The 25,861-nt window shown below is 64.5% G+C and overlaps 1 protein-coding gene across 3 annotated transcripts in view; it reads right to left on the bottom strand.

Annotated features, from left to right (window-relative positions):
• Nucleotides 1-6,782: 6,782 nt before the first annotated feature.
• Nucleotides 6,783-25,861, bottom strand: part of ANO1 (anoctamin 1) — a 90,418-nt gene continuing 71,339 nt past the window's right edge. For 2 of the 3 annotated variants that reach the window (XM_055144107.1, XM_055144108.1), the window contains 12 exons: nt 24,525-24,602; nt 23,920-23,994; nt 21,403-21,604; nt 21,204-21,315; nt 20,445-20,502; nt 18,996-19,096; nt 18,714-18,856; nt 17,148-17,300; nt 11,805-11,857; nt 10,526-10,710; nt 8,932-9,037; nt 6,783-7,821 (listed from right to left, as the gene is read on the bottom strand). In XM_055144107.1, the coding sequence (XP_055000082.1) occupies nt 7,573-7,821; nt 8,932-9,037; nt 10,526-10,710; nt 11,805-11,857; nt 17,148-17,300; nt 18,714-18,856; nt 18,996-19,096; nt 20,445-20,502; nt 21,204-21,315; nt 21,403-21,604; nt 23,920-23,994; nt 24,525-24,602 (1,515 nt within the window). In that variant the 3' untranslated portion in view covers nt 6,783-7,572. The remainder of the gene's footprint in view (nt 7,822-8,931; nt 9,038-10,525; nt 10,711-11,804; nt 11,858-17,147; nt 17,301-18,713; nt 18,857-18,995; nt 19,097-20,444; nt 20,503-21,203; nt 21,316-21,402; nt 21,605-23,919; nt 23,995-24,524; nt 24,603-25,861) is intronic. The other variant, XM_055144109.1, reaches the window with a different exon arrangement.

The raw sequence follows: 25,861 nt of genomic DNA, 5'->3' as shown, positions 1-25,861 counted from the left end.
TTGGATGGGAACTGCCTCCAACTCTGCAGCAACGGTGGGAGAGTCATTGGCTCTGGGGACTCGTCCAACCTCTGAGCACAAGAGACTTCTCCATGTATTTGTTTTTTGTTGAAAGCTTTCATCATTTTTTTTAAAAAAAGTAATTTTTAGCACACAGAGTCAGCACTTAGTTAAACAAAGACATAAATATTTTCTTTGGGGTGATTCTTTTAAAGGGGACTATAATTTTATCTATTTTTAATTTTTATGTAATATGTGCATGATTTTTTTATAAGGGCCGTACCCAGGTACAAATTATTTATTTATTTTGTTTTGGGGGCCACATCCAGGGGTGCTCAGGGCTTCTTCATGGCTCTGTGTTTAGGGTTCACGCCTGGCCGGGCTCACGGGACGATTTATGGGCCAGGGATCAAACCTGGGTCGGCCGTGTGCAAGGCCAGTGCCCTCCCTGCTATACTATTGCTCTGGTCCTGGGACAAATATTTTGACTTTTGGTTTCTTCATGTTCTCTGTTAATATATAGTGATGTGATTAATTTTTTCCCCTGAAGAAGAAAATAAATTGTTGGATCAGGAGTGTGTATGCGTGTGTGTGTGTGTGTGTGTGTGTTTAAGATTCTTTTCGCTTGTCTCTGGAAGCCATCAGTCATCTGCCATCACACACAGTTCTATTTTCTCATCTGTGCGCTTTTTGCCCTTGCGTTGCTGCTTTGGCCAGAACTTCCAACTCAGGGTTGAGCAGGAGTGTCGCCCGGACCCACCCCCGCCTTGTTCCTGATGGGAGGGTCCTGCGTGTGTTTTTCACATTAAGTATGATGTTATCTGCAGGTTTAAAAAAAAAAAAACGGGGCCCTGGAGCGATAGCACAGTGGGGAGGGCGTTTGCCTTACACGTGACCAAACCGGGGTTCAATCCCCAGCATCCCGTAAGGTTCCCTGAGCACCACCAGGGGTAATTCTTGAGTGCAGAGCCAGGCGGAACCCCTGAGCCTCCCTGGGTGTGACCCAGAAAGCCAAACAAACGAACAAAAGATGCAAGTGAAGCACCGCTTCCTTCATCCCCGCCCCCCCCCGCCCCCCCCCCGTTGCTGCAGTTTCAAAAGTTCACAACGTGTCCTGAAATCTGACAGGTGATTTTTCTGTACTCATTGATAGGACCATATGATTTTGGTTTTGATTTTGGGTCACACCTGGTGATGCTCAGGGGTTCCTCCTGGCTCTGCACTCAGGAATCACTCCTGGCGGTGCTCAGGGAACCATATGGGGTGCCGGGGATCGAACCCGGGTTGGCTGCATGCAAGGCAAACACCCTCCCCGCTGTGCTATCACTCCAGCCCCAAGGCCCAGACGATTTTTCTTTCTCTGGGTGATATGGTGGGTTGCCTGGATTCATTGTGTGTGTGTCTGTGTGTGTGTGTCTGTGACAACACTTCCATGCCTAGAATACATTTCACTGGTGAGGGTGTATAAATCATTTTATATGCAGTGTTGGATTTGTCTGCTAATATTTTGTGGCGATTTTTTGCATTAAGAGCATAAGAGAGGGGCTGGAGCGATAGCACAGCGGGGAGGGCATTTGCCTTGCACGCGGCCGACCCGGGTTCGATTCCCAGCATCCCATATGATCCCCTGAGCACGGCCAGGAGTAATTCCTGAGTGCAGAGCCAGGAGTGACCCCTGAGCATCGCTGGGTGTGACCCCAAAACCAAAAAAAAAAAAAAGACCGTAAGAGATATTGGTGTGTTGATTTTTTTGTTTGTTTTTACATATTTTGGGGCCAGTTTCTGATATCGTGGGAATAGCAGCCTTAAACAGTGAGCCGAGAAGTGCTGCTTCCTCTCGTGCTTTGGCGCTAGTTCTCCTTCAGGTGACTGGCTGCCCACCTTCTCCAGTCAAACTGAGCCTGGAGGTTTCTTTCTGGGGGAATTCTTAAGAACATGTTCAGTGATTTTGTTGATTAGAGGACTGTTCAAATGGCCTGTTTGCTATTGATAGAGTTTTGGTTCTTTGAGGCATTGATCTTTTTTTTTTTTAATAGACCCCAGAGCCCTGCCAGGAGTGAGCCCTGAGCACAGAGCCAGGAGTCAGCCCTGAGCACAGAGCCAGGAGTCAGCCCTGAGCACAGAGCCTGGAGTCAGCCCTGAGCACAGAGCCAGGAGTCAGCCCTGAGCACAGAGCCGGGAGTCATCCCTGAGCACAGAGCCAGGAGTCAGCCCTGAGCACAGAGCCAGGATTCAGCCCTGAGCACAGAGCCGGGAGTCATCCCTGAGCACAGAGCCAGGAGTCAGCCCTGAGCACCCCCAGGTGTGAGCCCTGAGCACAGAGCGTGGAGGAAGCCCTGAGCACCCCTACATGTGGCCCCAAAACCGAAAGTGAATGAAGGGCCGGATCCCACGTGGGGCCAGCCTAGCTTCTTTCCATTCTCATCTCAGCAGAGTGGAAATACCCTGGCCACGGGGACAGGCCCAGGCCTGGGGTCTCGGAGGGCCCCTCCCTGCGTCTTGCCCGCCCCGCCCCATCTCTGACCTCCCAAGGATCATCAACTCGGCTAAGCTGCGTCTCTTTCTAGTTCCCCAAAGTGCCACCTCCCCCCGGCCTGGGTCCCACGGCTCCGGGGGACTCGGGGTTAGTTCGGGGCGAGCAGATCAAAGGGCCAGAGGTGTGGCTGCTCTGGGGGCTGGCAGGGCACCAGCAAACACAACAAACAAACCAAACAAACCAGGCGAAAGGCCTGCCCCTCCCCGCGCCCTCGCCTGCCTGGCCCTTATCTCCTGGGCCCGCGCCAGGGCTGCCAATCCCGGGCAGCGAGGCACGTGGGAAACGGGGGCGCCGTGGGCGTCGCGGACACAGGAACCTGCTCGGTTCCAAACAAAACATGCGAGCACAGCCAGGAGGGCACTTGGCTCGCACGTGGGGGCCCGGGTTCGACCCCCAGCGCCACGCTCCCAGGGCGCTGCCAGGGGGAAGCTCTGGACACCGCCCGTGCGACTCACACACAAAACCAATTCTCAGGGCAAGTATCACTGGGAGTGACCCCGGGGGGCGCGGGCGCGGCTTGGAAGATCCCCCCGGTAAAAACCCCAGTAAGGCTCTAGCCAGACAGGTACGAGTAAGCGCTGCGTGGCTGACCCGGGACGGGGCTGACGGGCTTGTAAGGACCAGGGCTGTGCAGTGTGTGCCCCCGACTCCTGCTGAGACCCTCGCACGCCGCGGGGGGCCGGCCGGGGCTGGCAGGTGTCTCGGGCCCTTGGTTTCCTGGTCCTGATCGGCTCTGCACGCAGGGCGCCCGCCCGGCCTGACCTCCCTTCCTCCAGCGTGCTGGGATGTGTCTCCCCGCGGCCCGTGGACTCTCTTGGCGAATGATCCAAAGCGGCGTGTTCTGGTGGTGGCGGGTGGGGTTCTGTGAGTCTTATCAGGCCCATCCCGTTGGTGCCGTTTCAACCGTTCCAACGGTGTCCTTGCCAGTGTCGGTCTGTGTGGGGCGTGTGTCGTGGCGCACTGCCCTGACGGCTGTTTCTGCTCTTCCCTCGCGCCCCCCTCGGAGCCCGGCCCTGGCGCTGGCATTCTGTGTCGGGGGGGACACACGTTTAGGATGGGCTCACGCTCCCCCGGGCCCCTCGGGGTTCGGTGCTCTGTCTGCTGGGCTGACGTTCTCTCTGGAGCCTGGGCTACGTGACACGGCCTCCTCACTCGGCTTCTCGGAACCCAGCGTCCCGGCCACACCTCCGCCTCCTGCCTTGCCAATGTGCCAGCGGCTTTGGTTGCGGGGTTTGTTTTGTTTGGGTTTTGTTTGGGGGCCCCGCCTAGCGTGCTCAGGGCTGCCTCCTGGCTCTGCGCTCAGGGATCACTCCTGGGGGTGCTCGGAGGACCTGTGGGTTTGTTGGGGATCGGGCCCGGTCAGTCGGGTGCGAGGCCAGCGCCCTCCCCGCTGCCCGACCTCCTTCGGTTGCTGACTTGAACTGACCTTGGGAGTGGCCCGGAGGGTTGAGTTAGGGTCCACTCCACAGACACTGAGCCTTGCTCCGTGCCGTTGGCCCGGCGGGTCTGAGGGCGGGGTCCCACGCGCCCTGGGGGCTCCTAAAGGAAGCCCAGAGGAATGGGGTCTGCTCTGCACCTCCTTCCGGCGGTCACACAGACATTTGCATTGAAGGTGCCCGCGGCCACGTGGGCGCTCGAGCCCGCCAGTTTATTACTCTCGCGGCTTCCTCGGCCTCTGCTTCCCGGGGGTCCAGCTGCTTCACCTCCAAGGACAGCGGCCGGCCTGAGGCTGGTGTGGGACCCCCCCAGCTGCTTCTCCCTGCCCAGTGCTCACTCACAAGGACAAGTGAACTCTGGGTGCTGAGCCCTGTTTTGTGGTGGGGGGGCTGGGGGCAGCGGTAGGGGGTCATCCAAGCAATGCTGGGTGGGGGGCTCGAAGCCCCCAGGGACACTTGGGCAAGCAGTCTGAAGGGTCCCGTCTGGATATGGCCATGCCGGGCCCGGTGTGCCGGGACCCTCTGGGGTGCCAGGGATTGCAAGGGGTCCGCCCCGCACGCGGGGACATAACCCGCTGCTGCCTCTCTGGCCCCGATTTGTGTGGGCTTAAGCTGCCGGTTTCGTGGCGGCCCCTCTGGGGCTCCAAGCAGAAAAGCCGGCCCAGCCTGCGCTCCCCTGAACTGCTGTGTGTCGGGGCCCCCGCGGAGGGGAGCCCCGGTTTCTCCCTGACGCAGCTCCCGCAGGGGCCAGCAGGGGGCAGCAGCCCCCAAGCAGTGGGGCCAGCAGCTGGTGCGGGGAGAGGAAGAGGGATCGGGTGCGTCTGTATGTCCGTGAGTGCGAGCGTGAAGAGGGTGTGGGGGGGCGTTGTGCGGGCGAGTGTGCCTGAGAGTGCGTATGTGTGTGTGTACGGGGGCTGTGTCCCAGTGGGGCCACTCGGTCCTGACGGGCAGGAAACTGGCTCCCGAGGACGCGGCTGTGGGAATTGTCCGTCCTGCCCCGACCACAGGCACCGTCCTGCGTGTGCCGCTGTACCCGTGTGTGCACGGGGGCCAAGGCTGGGGGCAGAGAGAGGGCGGAGGGGTGACGCAGGCTCCACCCCCATCACCCATCTGTCCATCCGTCTGTCCATCCATCCATCCGTCCGTCTGTCCATCCACCCACAGATCATCGATCCCGGCCCCGGGGGCGCTGGCAGGAACACGCTTCTCCCTAGGCGTGTCCACGCGGGCCCCAGGGCAGCGTTGTAGCCGTCCTGTGCCCATGGGGCCCCGCTGCCCTCGGGGCCCCCTCACCCCTGCCCCTGGAGCGGGAGCCCCACAGACTGGGCAGGGGGATCCCTCCGCCCCAGCCCCCAGGGCCTCAGCCAGCGCCCTGCGTTCCCCCCCGCCCTCCTCCCCGCTCCCTCCCTGCTGCCCGGTGACTTCAGCATGAGTCAGTCTGTCCGTGCCCTGCTCAACCCAGCACCGCCAGGAAACTCAGCCCAAGTGCAAGTCCTCATGTTCCTGGAGGTCTGTGCGGCCGCTCGGCTCTGGCCTCTGCTCCAGTTCCCTGGCTCCTCCCCGCTCCTCCAGCCCAGCTGTGCAGTCCTCTGGGCTGCCCCAGGGCCTTTGCATGTGTGGCTTCTGCTGCCTCCCTGCAGGCTTTCACTTCTGCCCTCACTGATCAGGATCCAGGGGCTTCTGTGAATAACTCAGTCGTGCCCGTGGGGACCCCTTGCCATATTTCATCAGCTGCCCTGTCCCCTCTTCTCCTAAATGATGTGGTTCTGGGGCTTGTCTTCGGGCCCAGGCCCTGTAGCTACCGGCTAGAGTCCCGCTGGAGGGGGGCAGAGACTGCTTTGCTTCCCAGGCCTGGGGGTCCCCGCCGGCTGTGCGGGCCTGATGGCTTGAGCCACCGCTAGGGGGCGCTCGGGTCCGAGGCTAGACAAGCGGGTCCGTGTGTGTGTGTGTGTGTGTGTGTGTGTGTGTGTGTGTGTGTGTTCTGGGCAGATCACATGATCTTTTCTTTCCTTTTTTTTTCTTTTCTTTTTTGGCCACACCCAGCGGAGCTCAAGGCTTACTTCCAACTCTGGGCTCAGTGCTCACTCCTGGGGGATGCTGGGCTGGACCCCGCCGGCCGATGTCAGGCCACGTCCCCCCAGCTTTGCTCTGACCCCCACCACGTCCACCCTGCAGGAAACAACGGCGCTTACAGTGCTCCCCGCTTGGCCACGGGAACCCCAGCACCTCTGCTCTGGACCCCCAGGAGGTGGGGCGGGCATGCCGGAGAGGTTTTAGGCTCCAGAAATCCTAAACCCTGGGTTGCACTGGAAGGACGTGGGGCGAGGGATGCAGTTTGGGGCTGTGGGAGAGGCTGCTGAGAAGACACGAGCACAACTGCCCCTGTGCTCCCCAAACAGTGCTCCCCCACAGCACACATTGCATGCACACCCGACTAACTGCCACCCTTACAATGCTCCGCACACAGTGCTCTGCAGTGTTCCCACACAGTGCTCCCCCACAGCACACACGCACACACTGCATGCACACCCGACTAACTGCCACCCTCACAATGCTCTGCACACAGTGCTCTGCAGTGTTCCCACACAGTGCTCCCCACAGCACACATGCACACACACACACACACGCACACACACGCATATCCCTGCATGCACATGCATAGACACGGAGTAGGGGAAAGCCGCAGCGAGTCGAGGGTGGGGGGAGACAGACGTCTGAGGGTCCCCTGCTACCACCCCAGGCCTGGGGCAGAGCCCGGGGCAAAGGTCACGCAGACAGGCTCGGCCGCGCAGTCACATTTATTTGGAGGAATGTTTATTTGGATATGGGTACAGTCACTTTTTAAAAAAAGGTTTCCATAAAATGATTTGTTTTTTGTTAATCACCTAATTTTTAATACAAGATATACAAAACCCCGTTTCAAACCACTTACTGTACAAGAGAAAAGAGGAGCAGGCCGCAGGCCAAGCGCGGGAGCCCGGGCTGGGGTGGGGCATCGCCCCTTGGCCCCGTCCGTCCCCGTCAGCGGCCGCGCGGCGTCTAGGGAACCTGCTCTTACAAGCTGCGAAAAAGCTAACTGTTCAACACTAGCTTTCCTGTAGTAAAAATATAGAGAAGTGTTACCAAAATAGAAGCCTTTATTAATAAAAATCTTTGGTAGTAACAGTATTTTAAATTTCAATGATATTTGGATAGCTAATAAAGACCTGCCACCTTTGAGTACAGAGAAAAAAAAAATCCCTCAAGCCTCCAAGCCACCCAGGAATGATTAAAAAATGAACAACCACCCAATAAATACCCTGACTGCCCAGGGCCGGGCGGGCTGTGCAGGCGCCTGGCCCGGGGGTCGGCCGAGGCCAGCTCCACTGCCCTGTCCCTCCACCCCGGCCTCGGCACTGGAGGGGGGTCGGGGTGCTGCTCTCCCTCTCGACCCCTCATCACCTCGAGCGGTACCCTTACAGACAAGGAAAAGGAAGCCCCGGCAGGGCGGTGTGTGCAAAAACGAGGGGGCGCAGGAAGGGTCAGGCGGGCTTCCCGGTCCGCCAGGGGCAGGAGCCACGGCCTGGCCCCCGGGAGGCCCGTCGGTCAGCGGTGGGGGCCCTACAGGGCGCCCCCAGGGTCCTCGGGGCCCAGGCTGTGGGCGCGGGCCACCGGGCCGTGGTTGTTGCTGGGCGTGTCCTGGGCGTGGCCCTTGTCCATCCACGTGTCCAGCAGCTGCTGCTTGCCCTGCTCCTCCCGCATGAACAGCTCCACCATGAGCACCTTCTCCTTGTGCACCTGCTGGCTGATGTCCTTGGGGATGTCGGGGATGACCCAGTCCACGAAGTCGCTCATGAACATCACCAGGTTCTGCAAACAGGCCCCACTGAGCAGGGAACCTCGGCCGCCCCGCCCCCACACGTAGCCCCGCCCACGGCCACGCCCTCAATACAACGCCCTGCCCACAACTCCCGCCCCGTCTCCACGGCCCCGCCCACCATGCAGGCCACACCCACCCACAAGCCCCGCCCCAAACGCCAGTCCCGCCCACCACTCAGGCCACACCCGCCCCACCAGCCCCGCCCACCACGCAGGCCACAGCCCCAAACGCCAGCCCCGCCCGCCACGCATGGCCACGCCCCTATGGTATCCACTCTGCCCATCACACGTGGCCATGCCCTCGCAGGCAGGGGGTCGGGGGTCCCTAAGTGATCACCCTGCCCCAAATGCTGTTCGCCCCACCCACACTCAAAGCCCCATTCGTGCCAGCCTAGCCCACCAACCCGGCCATGCCCCCAAGACCCCCAACCCGCGCCTACTATACCTGGCCATGCGCCAAGGTGCTCGCTCCGCCCCCGCCCCATGCATTAGCCCCACCCACCGCTGATACCCGCCCCCAAGAACCCAGCCACACCCCCATTCACGCCCCGTCCCCCCGGCTCCTGACACGTCCCCCCCGCCCCCCTCCCACTGAGGCACCCACCAGCCCACCGTGCGCCCTGCCAGCCCCTGCCACCCACCGGCCCCCTCATGCTCCTGCAGCCGCCTGGCCGCCTCATCACACCCGTTCCAGGCACGCCCCCTCCTGGGGTGACCCTTGGCGCCGGCAGCCGTGGCCGGCAGCGCGGGCGACTTTCGGAAAGGCCCTGCTCGCCGCGGCAGGTGTCAGGGCGATGCGAGCGCCCAGGGCTCCCAAGCAGGCTGCGGGGGAGCGGCTGGGGGGCAGTGTTCGGGGGTGGGCGGGCGCTGGGGCTGCCCCGAGCCTTCCCGGGTGCAGTCCGGGGGGTCCCCCGGGAGCTCTGCAGCGCCCAGGAGCGATGTCGGGTGCTAACGGGAAGCTCTGGGGAAAACACGCGTCTCTCGCTTTTCCTCTGGGGCTCCCAAGCAGTGCTCAGGGGGCCTGGAACGGCGGGCAGCAGGATGGGGCTCCCGGGACCCCGCAGAGGCCGGTGCTGCCCCTCTTCCCACGGCCACACCCACCTGGAAGACGATGACGAAGGCCAGGCGCGCGGCCAGCACGGCCCAGAAGTCCTTGGAGATGTCGTACTTGTGCTCCGACCACGGGGGCTCCCGGTAGTCCTTGTACCTGCAGCGGGCGGGGGGCGCTCGCAGGGCACTCGGGGTCCCGGATCCTCCCGGGGCATCTCACCCACAAGGAGCCCCCTGGGGGCCCCGCCTGCTGCCCCTCATCACACCCGGCCATCCTCCTTCCAGCCACGGTGTTCCCAGAGGCCAGGGAGGCCGGGCCTACTGGGAGAAGCTTCTCCCGGGGCCTCAGGGGCCCGAGACCGGGCAGTCTGCACACGCCGTGGCCTTGGGTGCCTGGGGGTCTCCCGGAAGCAGGCCTGCCTTGCTGTGTGCCCCCGGGCACAGGGCTGCCCTCTCCGGGCTTCTTCCGTCCTACCACAGACCCTCCGAGCAGCTCCCTGAACCCAGGGGGTTGTGGGCCAATGGCGGTCCTGACTGAGGGTCCCGGGCAGGCAGGAGGTGTCTGGCTGAGACTCCCCAACGTGGACACAGGATCAGGCTGGGCTGGTCTGGGCCTTCCCATGGCACAGGGTCCCAGCCCCCAGCCTCATGCACAGCTTCCTCCCTCAGCTCTCTGGATGCTGGGAAATGACCATGAGCCAGCTGGCAAACTCCTATGCACCCCTCAAAGCCCAGTGCTAGATGCCCAGAGGCAGTTCCCACCTCCATCTGCGCACGTGTGCATTGCCGCTTCCCTCGCCTCTGCCTGTGCCCCGGGGAAGGCAGACATGCTCTCTGAGGGGCAGGAGCACCAGGTGGCACAATATTCTTCCTGACACAGGTGAGGGCCACCTCGCACACCACCGGCCCTGAGCAGCGCTGGGAGCACCCCAGGGAGGGCCTGGTGCGACCCGCCTCCTGCCACGGTGGCAGCAGAAAACAACTTTGATGTTGTCGTGATTGTGCCCCAGGGGGCAGGAAGGGGGACCCGGGGGCCTAGACACCCCGTTTCAATCTCAGAGGAGCCTTCGGATCCGCGCCCGCACACGGCCCTTCCCCCTTCTTGAGTGAACCAAAACTCGGTCTGATCTGAGCAGGACGACCCTGGCCGGGGATGGAGGGGGTCACACTGGCCATGGGGGCTGCGGCGGCGGGGGAAGCTGGCAGCGGGGTGGGGGGAAGAAGGAAGCCCGGCTCCCCCTCCCCGGCCCCCTTTCTCGGGGGTCTCCTGCCCGAGTGGGTGAGATTCTAAACACCTGAGGCCGTGCCAGGTCACTGCGTCCCACATAACACGGGACACTTCCAGTTTGGTGCAACTGGTCACACTTGGGCAGCTGGGAGGAGGGGACACGCCAGGCAGGTGCTCTACCGCCGAGCCCCCCCCACGGGCACCAGAGGACCCCCCAAGTCTTTTGTGTTGACAGGTGAGCTGGGCCCAGTGGCAAACAAAGGAGCCTGGATCGAGCCCAGCCTGAAGCCCACCCGCACATTCCAGCGGAAGGAACGAACCTCGCTCCTCCTGCGTCCCATTTTCCTGGAAGCCAGACTGGGCTCTGGGACGCCCCCGCCCCGAGCTGGGGCTCCCGGCGGGCGCGGCCAGCGGTACCTGCAGATCTGCACCTCGTAGCCCAGGTCCAGGGGGTCGTTGGGGGCCGTGCCGGCCTGGAAGTCGCTGACGTTGAAGGAGGAGAGGGTGTGGTTGACGAAGCCGCGCATGGTCCCGTTCTTGCTGTACATGTACAGGTACACCAGGCGGGGGATGAAGTCGGACGTGAAGGAGATCACGAAGGCCTGCAGGGGACAGGGGTGAGTGCGGCCCCCACAGCGGCCCACCCAGGGCAGGGGGACGGCACCCACCCCCAGAGCCCTGGCCTACCCGGACCCCAGCGTCCGCGCTGCACAGGGCAGCAGGGGGCGCAAGAGGCTACCCAGCCAGGGGTGGTGTGCGCATGCGTGCCATGCACCTGGCCTGGGCGCACACCGAGCACGGGCACATGGAATGTGAGAGCCATGTGTGCACGCATGTGAGTTGTACATGCATGCGTGGCATGTAAGCATGTGCATGACATGAGGACACGTAAGCACACACACGTGGTGTCCAGGCATGTGTGCATGTGCGTGTGTGAGAACAGCATGGCGTGTGCATGTGTGCATGTGTGTGCGTGTGTGTGCGTGTTCGTGCGTGTGCATGTGCTGGGGGGCAGCTGGTGAGTGAAATGTTTCGGGGGAGGCTGACAGGTTTTGGGAAACCCTTGTTTCAGGCACCCCAAACCTCTTTTATTTAATTTTTGAATGTTTTAAAATCGGTTTTGAGGGGCCGGAGCGATAGCACAGCGGGCAGGGCGTTTGCCTTGCACACGGCCGACCCGGGTTCAATCCCCAGCTCCCATATGGTCCCCAAGCACTGCCAGGAGTAATTCCTGAGTGCAAAGCTAGGAGTGACCTCGAGCATCGCTGGGTGTGACCCAAAAAGCAAAATAAATAAATAAATAAATAAATAAATAAAATCGGTTTTGAAGCTGTACTCAGAAGTTACTCCTGACTCAGTGCTCAGGGCTCACTCATGGTGGGCTCAGGAGACCACATGGGGTGCCGGGGACTGAATCTGGGTCTGCTGCATGCAAGGCAAGTGCCGTCCCTGCCGAACCTGCTGCAATGGGCAGGCCTGCGCCTCAGCGGAGGGGACAGATGGCCTCTCACAAGGCACAGGACCACAGAGTTGGCCGTGCGTCTGTCTGTCTGTCTGTCTGTCCCCCTCCCCTCCTGGGGCCCAGGACACAGCCCAAGAGCTCCTGTTCTTCCCACCCGGTGCCGCAGCCCCCCCCACCCCCCCGTCTTGGTGGGCCCCAGGCCCGTCCTCGGACACACGGGCGGCTGTCACTCACGTTGATGATGACGGCCAGCTTCCCGATGCCGCGGAGGATGTTGTACCAGATTCCTGGGGGAGGGGAGCGAAGACCCCACTGAGACGGGCTCCTGGAGCCCCGCGCAGGCAGTGGCCGGGGGAGCCGGCCCGGGTGGGGCTGTACTTGGGGTGGGGGCCGTGAGCAGGAGACCTGGGGGGCCTGAGGCAGCTGCAGCAGCCACTTCAGTGCCCGCGGGCGCTCACAGAGCTCTGGGGACCAGCCGAGAACTGGTTCCCCTGAACTCCGGCTCCGCCCGGGTGCAGCTCGGGTTCCTGACAGCCCACGCGGCAGGACCCCTGGCCTGGGGTTCCGAACGGCACACTCTACCAGGGCAGGGGTCCTGGGGAGGGGACCGCAGCGGAGGGAGTGGCACGCGGCACCGGGTTCCAGCCTGTCCCCGCTGGGTCCCCCACAGGCCCGGGGCAGCACCCAGAGACGCCTTCCCTTAGGGCCCCAAACTGGACCTGCTGGAAAAGGACCCGGCGCCCCGGTGACCCCACCCCACTGAGCGCACAGGGCGGGCCCTGGGGTCTGTCCCAGCTCGCGCGATCCTGCGGGCGCGGCAGTTCCCGGGAAGGGCGGTGGATTCCTGAGAACTGGCAGGGCGAGGCTGTTGACAGGCACGAGAGCTCCTGCGGGGGACCTGGCCCCTGGGGTCCCTCCCAGCCCGCTGGGGGCCACTTGGGCCTGCACAGCTGCCCCGCCCTCCTCCTCGCCGCCTGAGGACGGCACACCCTCCCGAGGCCTGGGCCCGGCTGCCCGGGCTGCAGGTGGCGGGCACGGGGGCCTCTGCTAACTCTTCAGGCTCTGGGCGGCTGTGGGAGAGGGGTGCAGCACCCCAGGCGCGGACTGGTGCCCCGCACCCAGGGCCCGTGCTTGCCAGCCCAGAAAGCCCTTCAGCCAGGCTCCTCCCACCGCCCAGGCCCCGCCCACAGAAACCCTTCCACCAATGAGGCCCTCCCACAAAGCTAATCCCTCCCACCAAATGAGGCCCCGCCCACAAATCTAACTCCTCCCACCAGCAGGCCCTACCTGTTGGATTACAGTCCAAAGCAATTTAATTATTAAATAAGATTGGTTTGTCCTTTCTCCCCCTCCTCCCCCGTCCCCCCCCCTTGCAGGGCGCTTAGGTTTACTGAGTTACAGCCACCACAGTGCTCCAGAGGCACACCCAATCCCATCAGGCACTCCCAGTCCTTAAAGCTGTTTATCTTTTCTTTTTTTCTTTTTGGGTCACACCCAGCGATGCACAGGGGTTACTCCTGGCTCTGCACTCAAGAATTAGTCCTGGCGGTGCTCAGGGGACCATATGGGATGCTGGGAATCGAACCCAGGTCAGCTGTGTGCAAGGCAAACGCTCTACCTGCCGTGCTATCGCTCCAGCCTCAAAGCTATTTATCTTTAACCTCTACTTTGAGTTCATCTTCCCCTCCCTGATAATTACAAATATCCCCAAATCAGGCCCTGTGACTCATAAAGTCAGATTTTTCTGAAGGCTCTGGATTTTGTGCATGTCAGTGAAATATTGCTTTTCTCTCTCCTTTATGTCCTTTGCAGAGTTTACTTTAGAGCTATGTCCTTGTTGTAGAGACACAGGAAGATAGTTAATGCTTTTATAACACGGGAGTTAATCGACTACGAATAATATTTACTCCTAAGCATCCATCATATTTACGTGACTTAAGCCTCAGTTGCCCTTCCTTCCTAACACTTTAAAAGGGGGGTCCTGGCAAGGGACTTGGATGGACACAGGACAAGCCGCAAACTACCCTGGCATCGAAAAGGGACAGGCTAAGCACCATGAGAAGTATAATAAGCTAAGAGCGTGGTCATGGAACAAATTCTGTCATGACCCAAAAAGAAGTAACTGAATAAGGACCCTGCTGGGGTTAGGAAGTCTACACTGGCCTGAGGACTGTGGTCTGGGATATACAGTGAGATGTCTCCAGGAGAGCCACTCTTTTTTTCTTTTTTCCTTTCTTGGGTCACACCCAGAGTACACAGAGGTTACTCCTGGCTCTGCACTCAGGAGTTACTCCTGGCAGTGCTTGGGGGACCATATGGGATGCTGGGAATCGAACCCAGGTTGGCCACGTGCAAGGCAAATGCCCTCCCCGCTGTGCTATCGCTCCAGCCCCGAGATCCACCCTTTAAGCTTAATATATCTCTTACTGTGTCCATATAACATGACTAGAAATATTATTAAGAAGTAAATTCAAGATGCTTGTTTAAATGGATTCTGGCTACGGAAAGGGGAGAGCAATACGCCCTCAGATGGAATTCCACCCGTGGGCGGGTCTCCTGGCAGGAATCTAGAGTGCTGAGTGCTTAGAAGACACCTTCCCCTGAAGGAAGGGTTTTGCATCTGTTCATTGTTTATGATAACGTTCAATCGCACCTATGTGTAATTGTGACCCCCACCCTTCATGGTTTCTCTGTAACTAATGCCGATTTGAATAAATGGCTGATTACCAACCAAACTGGTGCACCCCCGACCCCCGTTCCTTCATTCAGCAGTCGGTGGGGGAGATGGTGATCCCCCAAGTGTAACAGAGGACCCTCAGGTCACCCAGGGAAAGCCAGTGACACCCAAGCCAGAACTGCTAGCAACACGCCCACAAAGCAGACTCCTCCCACCACCCATGCCCCTCCCACAAAGCAGACTCCTCCCACCACCTGGCCCCTCCCACAAAGCAGACTCCTCCCACCACCCATGCCCCTCCCACTAAGCAGACCCCGCCTACCATCTGGCTCCACCCACAAAGCAGACTCCTCCCACCAGCCATGCCCCACCCACAGAACAGACTCCTCCCACCAGCTGGCCCCTCCCACAAAGCCGACTCCTCCTCTGCCATGCCCCTCCCACCAGTCATGCCCCGCCCACCAATCAGACTCCTCCCACAGGCCAGATTCCTGCAGCGTGTTTGGGGCCAGGGGGACGACACTGATCGTTCCATCTGTCTGTCCGACAACGCCCACCATAGTTCAGTTGCAGTTACCAGGTGTGCAGGCTTGTCTCCGGGACAATCTGGCCGTAGCTGGTGGCCCCCTGCAGGCTGCACTGCGGCTCGGGTCTCCAGAGCAAACTCCCCTTGTGAGTATGTCTAAACCCAGACGTCTACTAACGGGCAGGGGGGCGTGTCCAAAATCGCAGGGGGCCCAACGTTCCCAGGACAGTAGTAAGAGGCTGGGGACACGGTCAAAGGTCCGCAGCACATGCCTGGCGTGCACAGGGCTGTGGGTTTGACCCCTGGCACCGTGCGTGTGGCCGGGTGCCTCTTGGCATCCCTGGGGACCCCACACCCCCACAGACGACAAATCAAAGGAAGCCAGGGTGGACACTGCGTGGATGGCCCGAGTGTGAGACCCCCGCACTGGTGTGGGGGTGAACCGAGCAGGGGGAGTCGCAGCAGGGGCCCCTCTGGGAACAGCACCTGAGCTCGGCGGGCAGAGGCAGGATGGGGGCACGGAAGGGGCTGGCGACAGAAGGTGCCCGGATGAGTCTGCCTGCATCCTTCTGTCTCCTTGGGGGCCATGCCCGGCAGTGCTCAGGGGCTGCTCCTGGCTCTGTGCTCAGCGGGTACTGTGGAGTGCTGGGGTTGGTTCTTACCCTGGACAGTGACTCCTGTCCAGGCGGGGGCCCTCGATGGGATCCCATCAGCAGCCTAGGGGCCGGGTCCCGAACCCCGAGCTGGGACTACAGGTGAGGCATCAGGTGGGAGCCGGTTCTCTGGGCATCCAGAGCCTCCCCGGTGACAGTGCTCGCCCCAGCCTCAGCTCTGACTGGGACCCAGGGGGTGTACGCTCTGGGGAGAACCTCGCGACTTCCTGTACAGAGACTCGGCACAGTGCGCCCGCCCCGGCCCGGGTCACAGGGCCCCTCTCCACACACGCCAGGCCTATGGGGAAGAAGCAGGGAGCACGTGAGCTGCGTGTCAAAGGTCAGGGTCAGTGGGGCCGGACAGACAGGACGGCGGGCAGGATGCTGGCCTTCCATGTGACCAACCTGGATTTGACTCCCAGCGCCCCATACGGTGCCCTGAGCACGCCAGGAGTGTCCCCTGAGCACAGAGCCAGGAGCGAGCCCTGAGCACCACCAGGAGTGGCCCAAACACCCTCTCCCCTCAATAAAGGTCAGGTCGTGGGGGGAGCAGGTGCCAAGAGGGCATGGGCCGGTGCCCAGGGCCTCTCGCCAAGGCTCCCTCCCCACCGGGCTGGTGCTTTTCTGTGGCAGAACCCCACTCCCATTCCTGGTCCTGTGGACAAAGGTCCTGGGGCCACTGGGCCACCGGGGCTCTGGTCCCCTGGGGCTGTGCATGGATCACAGAAGCAATACAAAAGCTTTTGCTTTCCTGTTCAAGGAAAGGTTACATGCTCCGCCGAGGGCCCGGGAACCCGGAAGCCAGCAGCTGAGCCAGAACTGGGGGGGGAGACGCAGCAACCCCCGGGGACATGGGTCCGAGGAGGGTGTGGGTGGGTGAGTGGAGGGAGGGGGAGACCGAGGGGCCCACTCTGGGCTCCCTTCTGTTCCGGGGGCAGGGGGTGCAGGATGCTGCCCGGGGAGGGCGGGCAGGGCTCTGCCAAGTGGAAGGTGCCAAGGCAAACACAGGCCGCTGGCCAGGGGCCGCGGCCTGAGAATCGGCCCTTTGTGAGCCGGGCAGCGCTAGGGCCGCTGCGTCTTGTCTTCCGTGCCACTGGGCACGGCCTCCAGGTCCCCCAGCACAGTCCAGGAGCCTGGCACGTCCCCCCGGCCTCTTGGTCCTCACGGGGGCCGCTTTCCAGGGCAAAGCCACTTCCCCGGGGCCCCGGGCACTGCCCACTGCTGGCCACAGCCTTTCCCGCTGGAAACGCGGCTTGGGATCCGCCCGGGCCCCTCGCGGGCCCCAGGACCAGCTCCAGGCGACACAGCTCCGCGCCTGGGTGCCAAGCGGGGAGGGGCGCAGAGCGGGAACCCTGTGCTCGGGAGCCCTGGGAGAGGGGGCCTCGCTGGGCTGCTCTCTGGACACTCCCGGGCAGGGCAAGAAGGGCCTCTGAGGGGTGGTCAGTTCCGGGGCGTGGGAAACTGCCGCAGCCGCCAGACAGGCCCCACCAGGCCCCACGAGAGGGCGGGCAGGTCTGCAAGACCAATGCTACCCGGGCCAGTGGCCATCCCTGACCTCCACTCTGCCCCCCCACCCCCCTCCCCCGCTCACAGCTTCTTGACCCCTCTCAGGCAGGGCGAGCGGGACACTGGGTGAAGCCTACCCCTTTCCAGCCCTGATGGGCTCTAGGGCTCGGAGCCCCCCAGCTGGGGCGCAGGACCCCACGGCCGCCCTCACTCACCGATGTCCTTGGCTCTGACGGCCACCGGCCTCCGCAGCTCCGTGATGAACTTCTTGGCGTCCAGCCGGATTTCGATGATGTTGTTCAAGAGCGCAAAGAGCGGGGCCAGCGGGAAGGACGCGACGAACAGGGTGACGAAGCCGAACTGGATGACTGTGGGCAGAGCGGCGGGTCAGCAAGGGCCCCCGGGCGCTCGAAGCCCCGACGCGCTTCTGGTGGGCGAGGTCCTGGCCATCTGAGCACGCCCATGCTGGGCACTCGTCACACCTGGGTCTGCTGGGGGTACTGACCCTGGGGCTGGAGCCCCGAGAGTCCCCGGTGTCCGGCTCCCCCAACCAACTGGGCCCCAGCATCTGGCTCCCAGCCTTCTCCCTCCACAGGTGGCTTTGGGGGCTCCGGGCCGGGGAGAGGGAGGACAAGTGTCTGGGTGCAAGGGGTGGGGGGCGGTCAGCGCTGCACGCAGGCACCGGGCTGAATGTGGCCATGGGCAGTTGGAGAAGGGCAGGGGCGGGGGGTGGCTGGGGAGGACAGAGACCAAGGGATGAGCGGGTTGCTGGGGCGGGTTGGGCTCGAGGGATGACGCAGAGGCTGGCCGGCAGCACAGCCCCGGCTCTTCCCGTCGCCCGCAGCTATGCGTGTGCTGGGAGCGTGGCCACACCTGCTTGGCGCAGGGCGGGAGCTGCTGGGCTTAAGGAGCTCATTTTCCCAAAGTAATGACCCTCAGCCAATCCCAGTGCAGTTCTTCGTCCCTCAGCCAATCCCAGTGCGGGTCTCCCTCAGCCAATCCCAGTGCAAATCTCCTCCCTCAGCCAATCCCAGTGCAGGTCTTCGTTCCTTAGCCAATCCCAGTGCGGGTCTCCCTCAGTCAATCCAAGTGCAAATCTCCTCCCTCAGCCAATCCCAGTGCAGGTCTTCATCCCTCAGTCAATCCTAGTGCAGATCTCCCTCAGCCAATCCCAGTGCAGGTCTTCATCCCTCAGTCAATCCCAGTGCAGATCTCCTCAACCAATCCCAGTGCAGGTCTTTGTCCCTCAGCCAATCCCAGTGCAGATCTCCCTCAACCAATCCCAGTGCAGGTCTTCATCCCTCAGCCAATCCCAGTGCAGATCTCCCTCAGCCAATCCCAGTGCAAATCTCCTCCCTCAGCCAATCCCAGTGCAGGTCTTCGTTCCTTAGCCAATCCCAGTGCGGGTCTCCCTCAGCCAATCCCAGTGCAGATCTCCTCCCTCAGCCAATCCCAGGCCGGCTTTATTGTGGGCGGCCGACACCCTGGATCATAACAGGAGTGTCGGGGAGTCGGGGAGCTACCTGTCACCCCTGGCTCCTATGGGTTTGATTCCAGCAGAAGACACCCACCCACTCATCTCCATGGCCTCGGGGTGGCGGGGGAGGGGGCACCCACTCATCTCCGTGGACTCGGGGTGGCGGGGGAGGGGTCACCCACTCATCTCCGTGGCCTCGGGGTGGCGGGGGAGGGGGCACCCACTCATCTCCGTGGACTCGGGGTGGCGGGGGAGGGGTCACCCACTCATCTCCGTGGCCTCGGGGTGGCGGGGGGGCACTCACTCATCTCCATGTACTCGGGGGTGAGGCCGGCGAAGGGCTCGAGCGTGAAGTCCACCTCGTAGCGCTGTTTGCGCTTCACGTACTCGTGGTCTGCGGGGCTGCGGTGCTTCAGCCTCAGGTAGCGGATGAACTTCTTCATTTTCCTGGGGGACGCGCGGCTGAGCCCCGCGGCGACCAGGCCGGCGGGGCCCCGCGTTTCGGACCCCGAGCCGGGGGCTGACTCCCCACCCGCCCGCAGGGCGGTGCCCCAGGGGACCCCCGCACCGGGCGCGCCCCACTCACGGGACGCCGATCTCGAAGAGGTTGTTCTGGATGAGCTGCTTCCCGAGCATGATGATGCTGAGCTGGATGCAGAGCTCCATCAGGCAGCCCCCGGGCGCGCACTGCGGGGGACACGGTTCAGCCCCGCCCGCCCCGCCCCGCCCTGCCGCAGGGGTTCCCCCCCATCCCCCCCCACGGCGCAGTCAGATGTGTCCCCGGGAGAGCTGGGCAGGGCCGGCCAGGGCGCCAAGGACTCCTTCACCAGAGACACCCCAGCCCTTCCTGGCGTGGCCCCCAAAGCAGCAGAAGACTCCACGTGTGGACCCCGGCATGAGGGATGTTGCCTTGTTCAGCACCAGGCTTCCTGCAGGGCAGCTGGCCTGGGTCTGACCCAGCGGCAGGGTGGGGAGAGGCCGCAGCCCCCAGAGTCCACAGACAGCCACAGTGGGGTGACAGCTGGGGACAGGGGATGACTGGGTGACAGTAGGTGGACAGGAAGTGATGGGGTGACAGGCAGGCACAGAGGGAGGCAGGGTGACAGCCGGGGGACAGAGTGACAGCTGGGGGAGGAGGTGACTGGGTGACAGGAGACGGGGGTGACGAGTGACAGGTGACAGCTAGATGACTGGTGACAGCAGGGACAGCTGTCCCGGACTCCAGAATAGGGGAAGGATCCCAGCCTTGCCCCCCCCACCAGGTAGCCCTGCAAGGCAGGAGGCCCAGGGAGGGTGCAGGGGGGCGTCAGTGGGCTGCTCGGGCTCCCACAGCAGCTGCCCTGCTCTCAGGCCCAGGGCCCGTCCCTGCGGCTTTGTGACCCCGTGGGCTTGGGGGCTCCCTGGGTGCTGAGCCGAGGCCCGGCCGGCGCGTCCACCTGCCAGTCCTGAGCAAGGCTCTTCGGGCCATCCCTGCGCACCCTGGCCTCGGGGACGCGTGGTGGTGCCCCTGCTCTGTTCGCCTCCAAAGCGTCGGCCCCCACCCACACACCCCTGCTAGGGCCTGCTCAGGTGTTGGGGTGTCGCTGCAGGGGGCGGCTGCTGCGAAGGTCCACTCCTGGGCGGGGGCTCCTGTCCTGGGGGTCCAGTGCCAACACAAGGGCACACCTTTGTTCCGAGCGCCAGGGAGCTAGATCAGCCCGTGCCTGAAGGCCACCGCGGGCTCCCCGCGCCTTCGCCATGGACCCAGTCCCTTAAGTGCCATGAGCAGAGTAATTCTGGGAGATTCCGCCAGGCCCCCTGACGCACAGGCAGCCCCCAAAGGGGCGCCTGGGGCTGACAGCCGGAGCCACCCTGGGGGTCAGGACTCAGCCGTGCCAGCCGGATCCCGAGCAGCCAGTGCCGGCGCCTGGGGTGTGTGGCCCGTGTCAGGGTAAACGGGCACGGCAGCGGGCACCCCTCGCCCGGGGGCATCTTTGCCCAGCCGAGGTCTGCGGTGCGTCCCTCCCCGCCGGGCGGGGGGCGGTGCCCCACTTACCTCCTCCATCCGGAAGGAGTGGAAAATGTAGACATAGTCGCCCGGGCGCCCCACAAACCTGCAAGGGTGGGGGGTTGAGAGGGCGGAGCCTCTGGGAGAACCCAGGAGGGAGGGGGAGGGGGAGCGGGCACCCCCAGTGGGGATGTGTGCTCGGGACCCCCAGGGAGGGGGGCGGCTGCGGGGTGACCAGGAGACACCGGCCCCTCCTCCCTCTCCGATACCCTCAGGGGCCCTGGACCCCGAGGCGGTTCATGGAGCTCCGAGGTGGGAGGGGGCTTGGCGCAGGGGGTCCCGGGTCTGTCCCGTCGTCACACTGGACAGGAGCGGCCGGTTGGGGGCTCACAGTCTGCCCGGTGGGGGTGGGGGGGGCCTGAAACATCCGGGCACTGGCCCTGGCTCTCACCATCCCCCTGGGGTCCTCAGCCGGGACCCAGCCCTGTCCACAGTGGGGGCTCCTGGGTCCACAAGCTGGGCCCCGACTGACCCCCCCACAGCCTGCCTCCCCTGTCTGTCCCCCTCTGCCTCCACCATCGGTTCTCCCCGTCCTCCCCCTGTCTATCCCCCTGTCTGTCCCCTCGTCTTTCCCCCTTTCTGTCCCTTCCATCTGTCCCCCATCTGTCCCCCATCTGCATTCCTGCTATTTGGGGTGTCTATGCTTGGGGTCCTCCCGTCTGGGTCCCAGTGACCCAGGACCCACCCAGCTTGGGTCCTGACTGTCTTGGCCCCTGCCCTCCCCCCCGCCGTGGCCCCCGACCATACCGGCCTTTGAAGAAGGCCACGTAGAAGATGGGCGTGTAGGAGTTGACGAACTTGAGCAGGAAGGCCTTGAAGATGAGCCGCTCCTCAAAGCTCTTCTCCGTCTTGGGCACCTCTGGAGGGGGGACACGTGAGCCCCCTGGGGGGGGGGAAGGCCTGCCCACTGTCCCCGCCCCCCGCCCCGTGCCGCGGCAGCACTCACCGATCTTGGTGAGCCAGCGGGCGATGCAGCCGTACACCTCGTCCAGGAGGATGATGACCACCAGGTTGATGATGACAGCCGTGGCCGTGACCGTCACCCGGATGTTGGAGCGGACGGAGGGCGAGGAGTTCATGGCCAGGGCGGCCGCCGTGGAGATCCTGTAGATGATGACGCCCAGGACGATGGCGAAGGTCACGGCGATCTGCGGAGTGGGCAGGCGCTAGGTGGGGGTCCCGGCCCCGCAGCCCCACTAGGTGGGGGTCCCGGCCCCGCAGCCCCCTGAGGCAGGGGGTCCCGGCCCCGCAGCCCCCCGAGGCAGAGGGTCCCGGCCCTGAAGCCTGCGAGGCTCGAGCCGGCACCGTGCCCCATCCCTGCCCCGCCCAGCTCCGTGAGGGCTCGGGCAGGTGTGGCTGGGGGGGGGGGGGGGCAGTGGGGCCCGTGCTCCCTCCAGATGGATGCACCGGCTGTCCCGGCCCCCCAGAAAGGCCGGGAATCTGACCCCCAGGGCGGAGGGAAGGGCCGAGTGCCCACATCACTCAGGCCCGTGCTGGCCCTCGGCCTTCCAGACAGCATGTCCCGCTCGCAGCCATGACTAAGAGCCTCCGGCCGCGCCCTCGGGGACTGCTCCCACCACACCCGGGCGGAGGGGCTCATGGCGGATGTGGGGGCGGCTCTGGGCCAGCCCCGACCGGGCTTTCCTTGGAAATTCCCTCCCTGCTGCCAAGGGCTCCTCCCAGGGAGCCTCCAGCCGGGAGAGCCGGGGCCGGCTCTGGGGGTGCAGCTGGGCGCGCTGACTCAGCCGAGGGCTGGCACGGCCCAGGGCGGGGGCCTCAGCCGCCCGGGGCCCGAGCCAGCCGGGGCTGGTGTGTCTGGGCCACAGTGTGCCCGTCCAGGAATGCGGACTGGTGCCCACCCATCACGGACGGAGACACGGGACAGCGGCAGGGCGCGGGCCTTGCACGGCGCTGAGGCGGGTTTGGGCCCCAGCCCCTCGTGGGGTCCCCGGAGCCCACCGGGAGTGAGCCCTGAGCACTGTCAGGTGTGGCCCCAGAGCAGCAGGCCAGAGTGATGGCACCCGGGTCCAGTCCCTGGAGGGTCCCCCGAGCACTGCCGGGAGGGATTCCTGAGTGCAGAGCCAGGAGGAAGCCCTACCTCTGTCCCCCCACCCTCCCCCCCCAAAAAAAATAAACCAAAAAAGCTCCCGGAGGTGGACAGAGGTGACTCATCTGTCAGGAGCGGGCGTCCAGGAGCAGCGGTCACTCCTGGCCTGTGGCCCTCTTGGGCAGGACATCTGCCCACTTCCCAGCCTCTGGGAGGGCTGGGCTGAGGCGGGCGGCAGGGGGTTCTCCGGGGAAGGACGGCAACGGGCCGGTGCCTCCACCAGCTTCTGCCTCCAGGGAGCGGAGGTGAGGCTGGCGCCGAGCAGCCCTGTTGTGGGCAGGAGGGGCCCGAACCCAGGGCCGGGGGTGGGGTCTGAAGGCCGCGCACGTCCCACCGACTCGATTCCCATTATGTCTGGTTTGGGGGGAAACTGGAAAAACTGGAACAAATCAGGGGTGACTCCTGGCCTGGTGCTCGAGTGGGGGTCGCACGCCTGTGGCTCAGGACCCTGTGGCTCAGGCTCGCACTCGGGGCGCCCTCGCGCAGCCACACACTATTCTCCGAGCTGTTTCCCGGCCCCCGGCCCCCACGAAGGCCACTCGGGGCGCCGGGGCCGGCCCCTGCGCTGAGCCTGCCACAGTGACACCGTCCTTCTCTGCAGGGCAGCCAGGGGCGCAGGCCCTCCGCAGTCCCTGTCCTGCTCCTCGCCCCCGTGGGGGGGCCGAGTGCTCGCAGGCGGTGCCCGCTGGCCCCAGGGACAGGCCGCACGTGGCGTCTGGGCCCCCGAGGGCCGCCCTCCGGCCTTCCCTCTCAGTGACCGGCGCAGGGGCCTGGCCTGGCCTGGCCTGGAGCAGCAGGACGGGCCGTGCCTGTGGGTGGCCGGGGGCTCTGGGAGGCCTGGCCTGCAAGGTCGGCCTGGGGCGGGGGGCGGGGGGGGAGCTAACCTCAAGCCTCAGTTTCCCCACATGTAGTGACAGGCGGAGTCTCCTGATGCCCGTAAAGTCCCTCCACCAGGGCCGGGCGGGCGCCGGACTCGGCCCTAAAGCTCGGGCGGGCGTGGGGACAGTCATGTGCAGTGGCCCCGGCCTCCAGGCAAGAGGGCCGGCAGCAGGGAGCACAGGGGCCCGGAGTCTGCGGGTGACTCCTGCAGGAGGCCAGGCGGGGGACTCTGGGGGGACCTCTGGGTCTTTGGGGGTCTCAGGGCAGCCTCTGGGCAGCACTGTCGCCCCCCCCCCACAGTGCTCAGGGGCGTCGGGGCCCCTCCTGGTGGGGCCGGGCCGGGAGCCGGCCGTGCCCCTGCCCTGCGCTAACCCCCGGCCCCCTGCCGCGCCCGCAGGTTTCAGCGGCCTCGGGGTCCCGTGGCCCGGCTGCCAGGGGCACCCCAGAGTCGGGGCGCCCAGCGGGGGCGGGGCCTACCATGAAGATGATGGAGACCAGGTTGGTGACGTAGGCGGGGAAGCGGTCTCTCCACGTCAGCTTCACCTTGTCCGTCTGCGAGCAGAGAGGGTCAGCGGGCCGGCCGGGGCGCGAGGGCGGCAGCCGCCCGGGGCGCCTGCAGAGGCGGCGCGAGTGCCCACGGGGTGTTCCAGAAGCGTCTGGGCTGCGCAGGGCTCCGCGGGGGTCCCGGGGTGGGTGCCCGCCCACCCCACCCCACCCCACCCCACCCCACCCCTCCGTGGCTTTCCTGCCGCCGGGCATGTTGTGACGAGCAGCTGCACACCAGGGTCAGAGGCCGCGCTCGCCTGGGGCTCCCTGGCAGGGGCGGGGGCCGGGTCCGAGGCTGCTCATGCCAGGGCCGGGAGGCATGCACGCGCCCCCAGGGCCCGGGACCCCGCGGGCTGTGTGAGGCCAGCAGCTGGCCCAGCCTTCATGCAGTGACAGCCCACACACGGCGGCTTGCTGGGTGCAGGCCGGAGGCAGGCAGGGGTGAAGGGCAGCGAGAAACGCAACAGGCGCGGCTGTGGGACACGGGGCGCAGGTGCCGGTGCACTTGCAGCCTCGAGGCGCCCAAAGACAAGTACCAGCTTCACCCCTGCCAGGGCCGTCCTAACCCTCCGCTGCCACTGGTTTGTGGCCTCCTCGGGCACATGCCGGCGCTTCTGAGGGCGGATGGGGAACAAGAGAGCAGAGTGGGGGGAGGCGGCAGGGCCAGGGGCGCCCAAGCCACGCCCCCACCCCCCACCCGTCCCAGGTCCAAGCCTCCAGGCTCCGGCTGCCAAGGCTGTTCAGGTACCACCGAGGCCCAGAAACCCACTTGGGTGGCACAGACCGCATCCCGCAGGGCAGGCCACCAGGGTGGCCAGGCCGCAGGGCCGAGGCTTGGGGACAGGCCGGGATGTCCCCGAGGGCCACATACCCCCAGCAGCTCACAGCTGCACCCAGAGCCGACCCCAGGAGATGGTGAGGGCCAGCCAGGGTCAGCCGGGGTCAGCCGGGGCCAGCCGGGGCCAGCCGGGCCTCCCTCTCCCCCCCGCCCCCCCAACGTGGCACCATTGCTGGGGGCGGGACAGGAAGCCTGGGGGGGTTTCTTGGGGCGAATGAAGTAAGAGCACTAAGAGGAGAGTGGGGAGAGCGGTCTCGCCCCCAGCCCCTCCGTCCCTTTATGGGCACCCGGGACACTGGGGAACGGCCTCGAGCCCTTCTCCGTCCTGGGCGAGCGGGGAGTCTCGCCCCGGGTGGGCACCACAGGCCTGGGGGCCCCGGGGGGCTTCAGGCTCGGCTCGTCCATCCCTCTGGCTCGGAGGGCGGACGCGGGGCGGGAGTGAGCGGCCCGGGGAGGGCTAGGGGGTCAGAGGTGCTGGCAGAGGTGACTCACTGAGACCCGCTTTCCATCCTGTCCCCGGAACCGAGCCCCGAGGGGGGAAGGGCCACCAGGGGGCCCAGCGGGCGACACGCCCCTAAAACACTCATCCTCGGCGCCTCCCGAGGGCAAGATGGACGGGACGGTCTGGGCTGGGGGCAGCACGCACAGCCCTGTGCTGTGGGGGTCCAGCTCGGGCCTTGGGGGGCTGTGGCGTGCTGTCTGGGGGAGCTGGCCCGAGGAGGGGTCCCGGGACACCTCCCCACGGCTGCCCACGGTCAGCCCCTGTCCGGGAAGCATTGACGAGGAATCGGAACCCGAGGCCCCTCCCGCCCCCACACCCGCACCCGGCAGGGACCGCAGGGCCAGGCCTGCCAAACGCCCTCCCCGACACACCCGCCAAGCGCCTCTGAGGCCGGGTCTTGGCAGGAGACGGGAAGCAAGGTTTGGGGAGAAAGGAAGAAATTCGCTTCGGAAACTCCAGGTCACGGCTCTGCCTCCCCTCAGCCTCGGCGTCCAAACCAAGCAGGGAACAGGCAAGCGTCCCTGCCTCCTCCC

Source organism: Sorex araneus, chromosome 6, assembly GCF_027595985.1.
Source record: "Sorex araneus isolate mSorAra2 chromosome 6, mSorAra2.pri, whole genome shotgun sequence".
NCBI classification, from domain to species: domain Eukaryota; kingdom Metazoa; phylum Chordata; class Mammalia; order Eulipotyphla; family Soricidae; genus Sorex; species Sorex araneus.
This window is presented reverse-complemented; position numbering and strand designations above follow the sequence as displayed.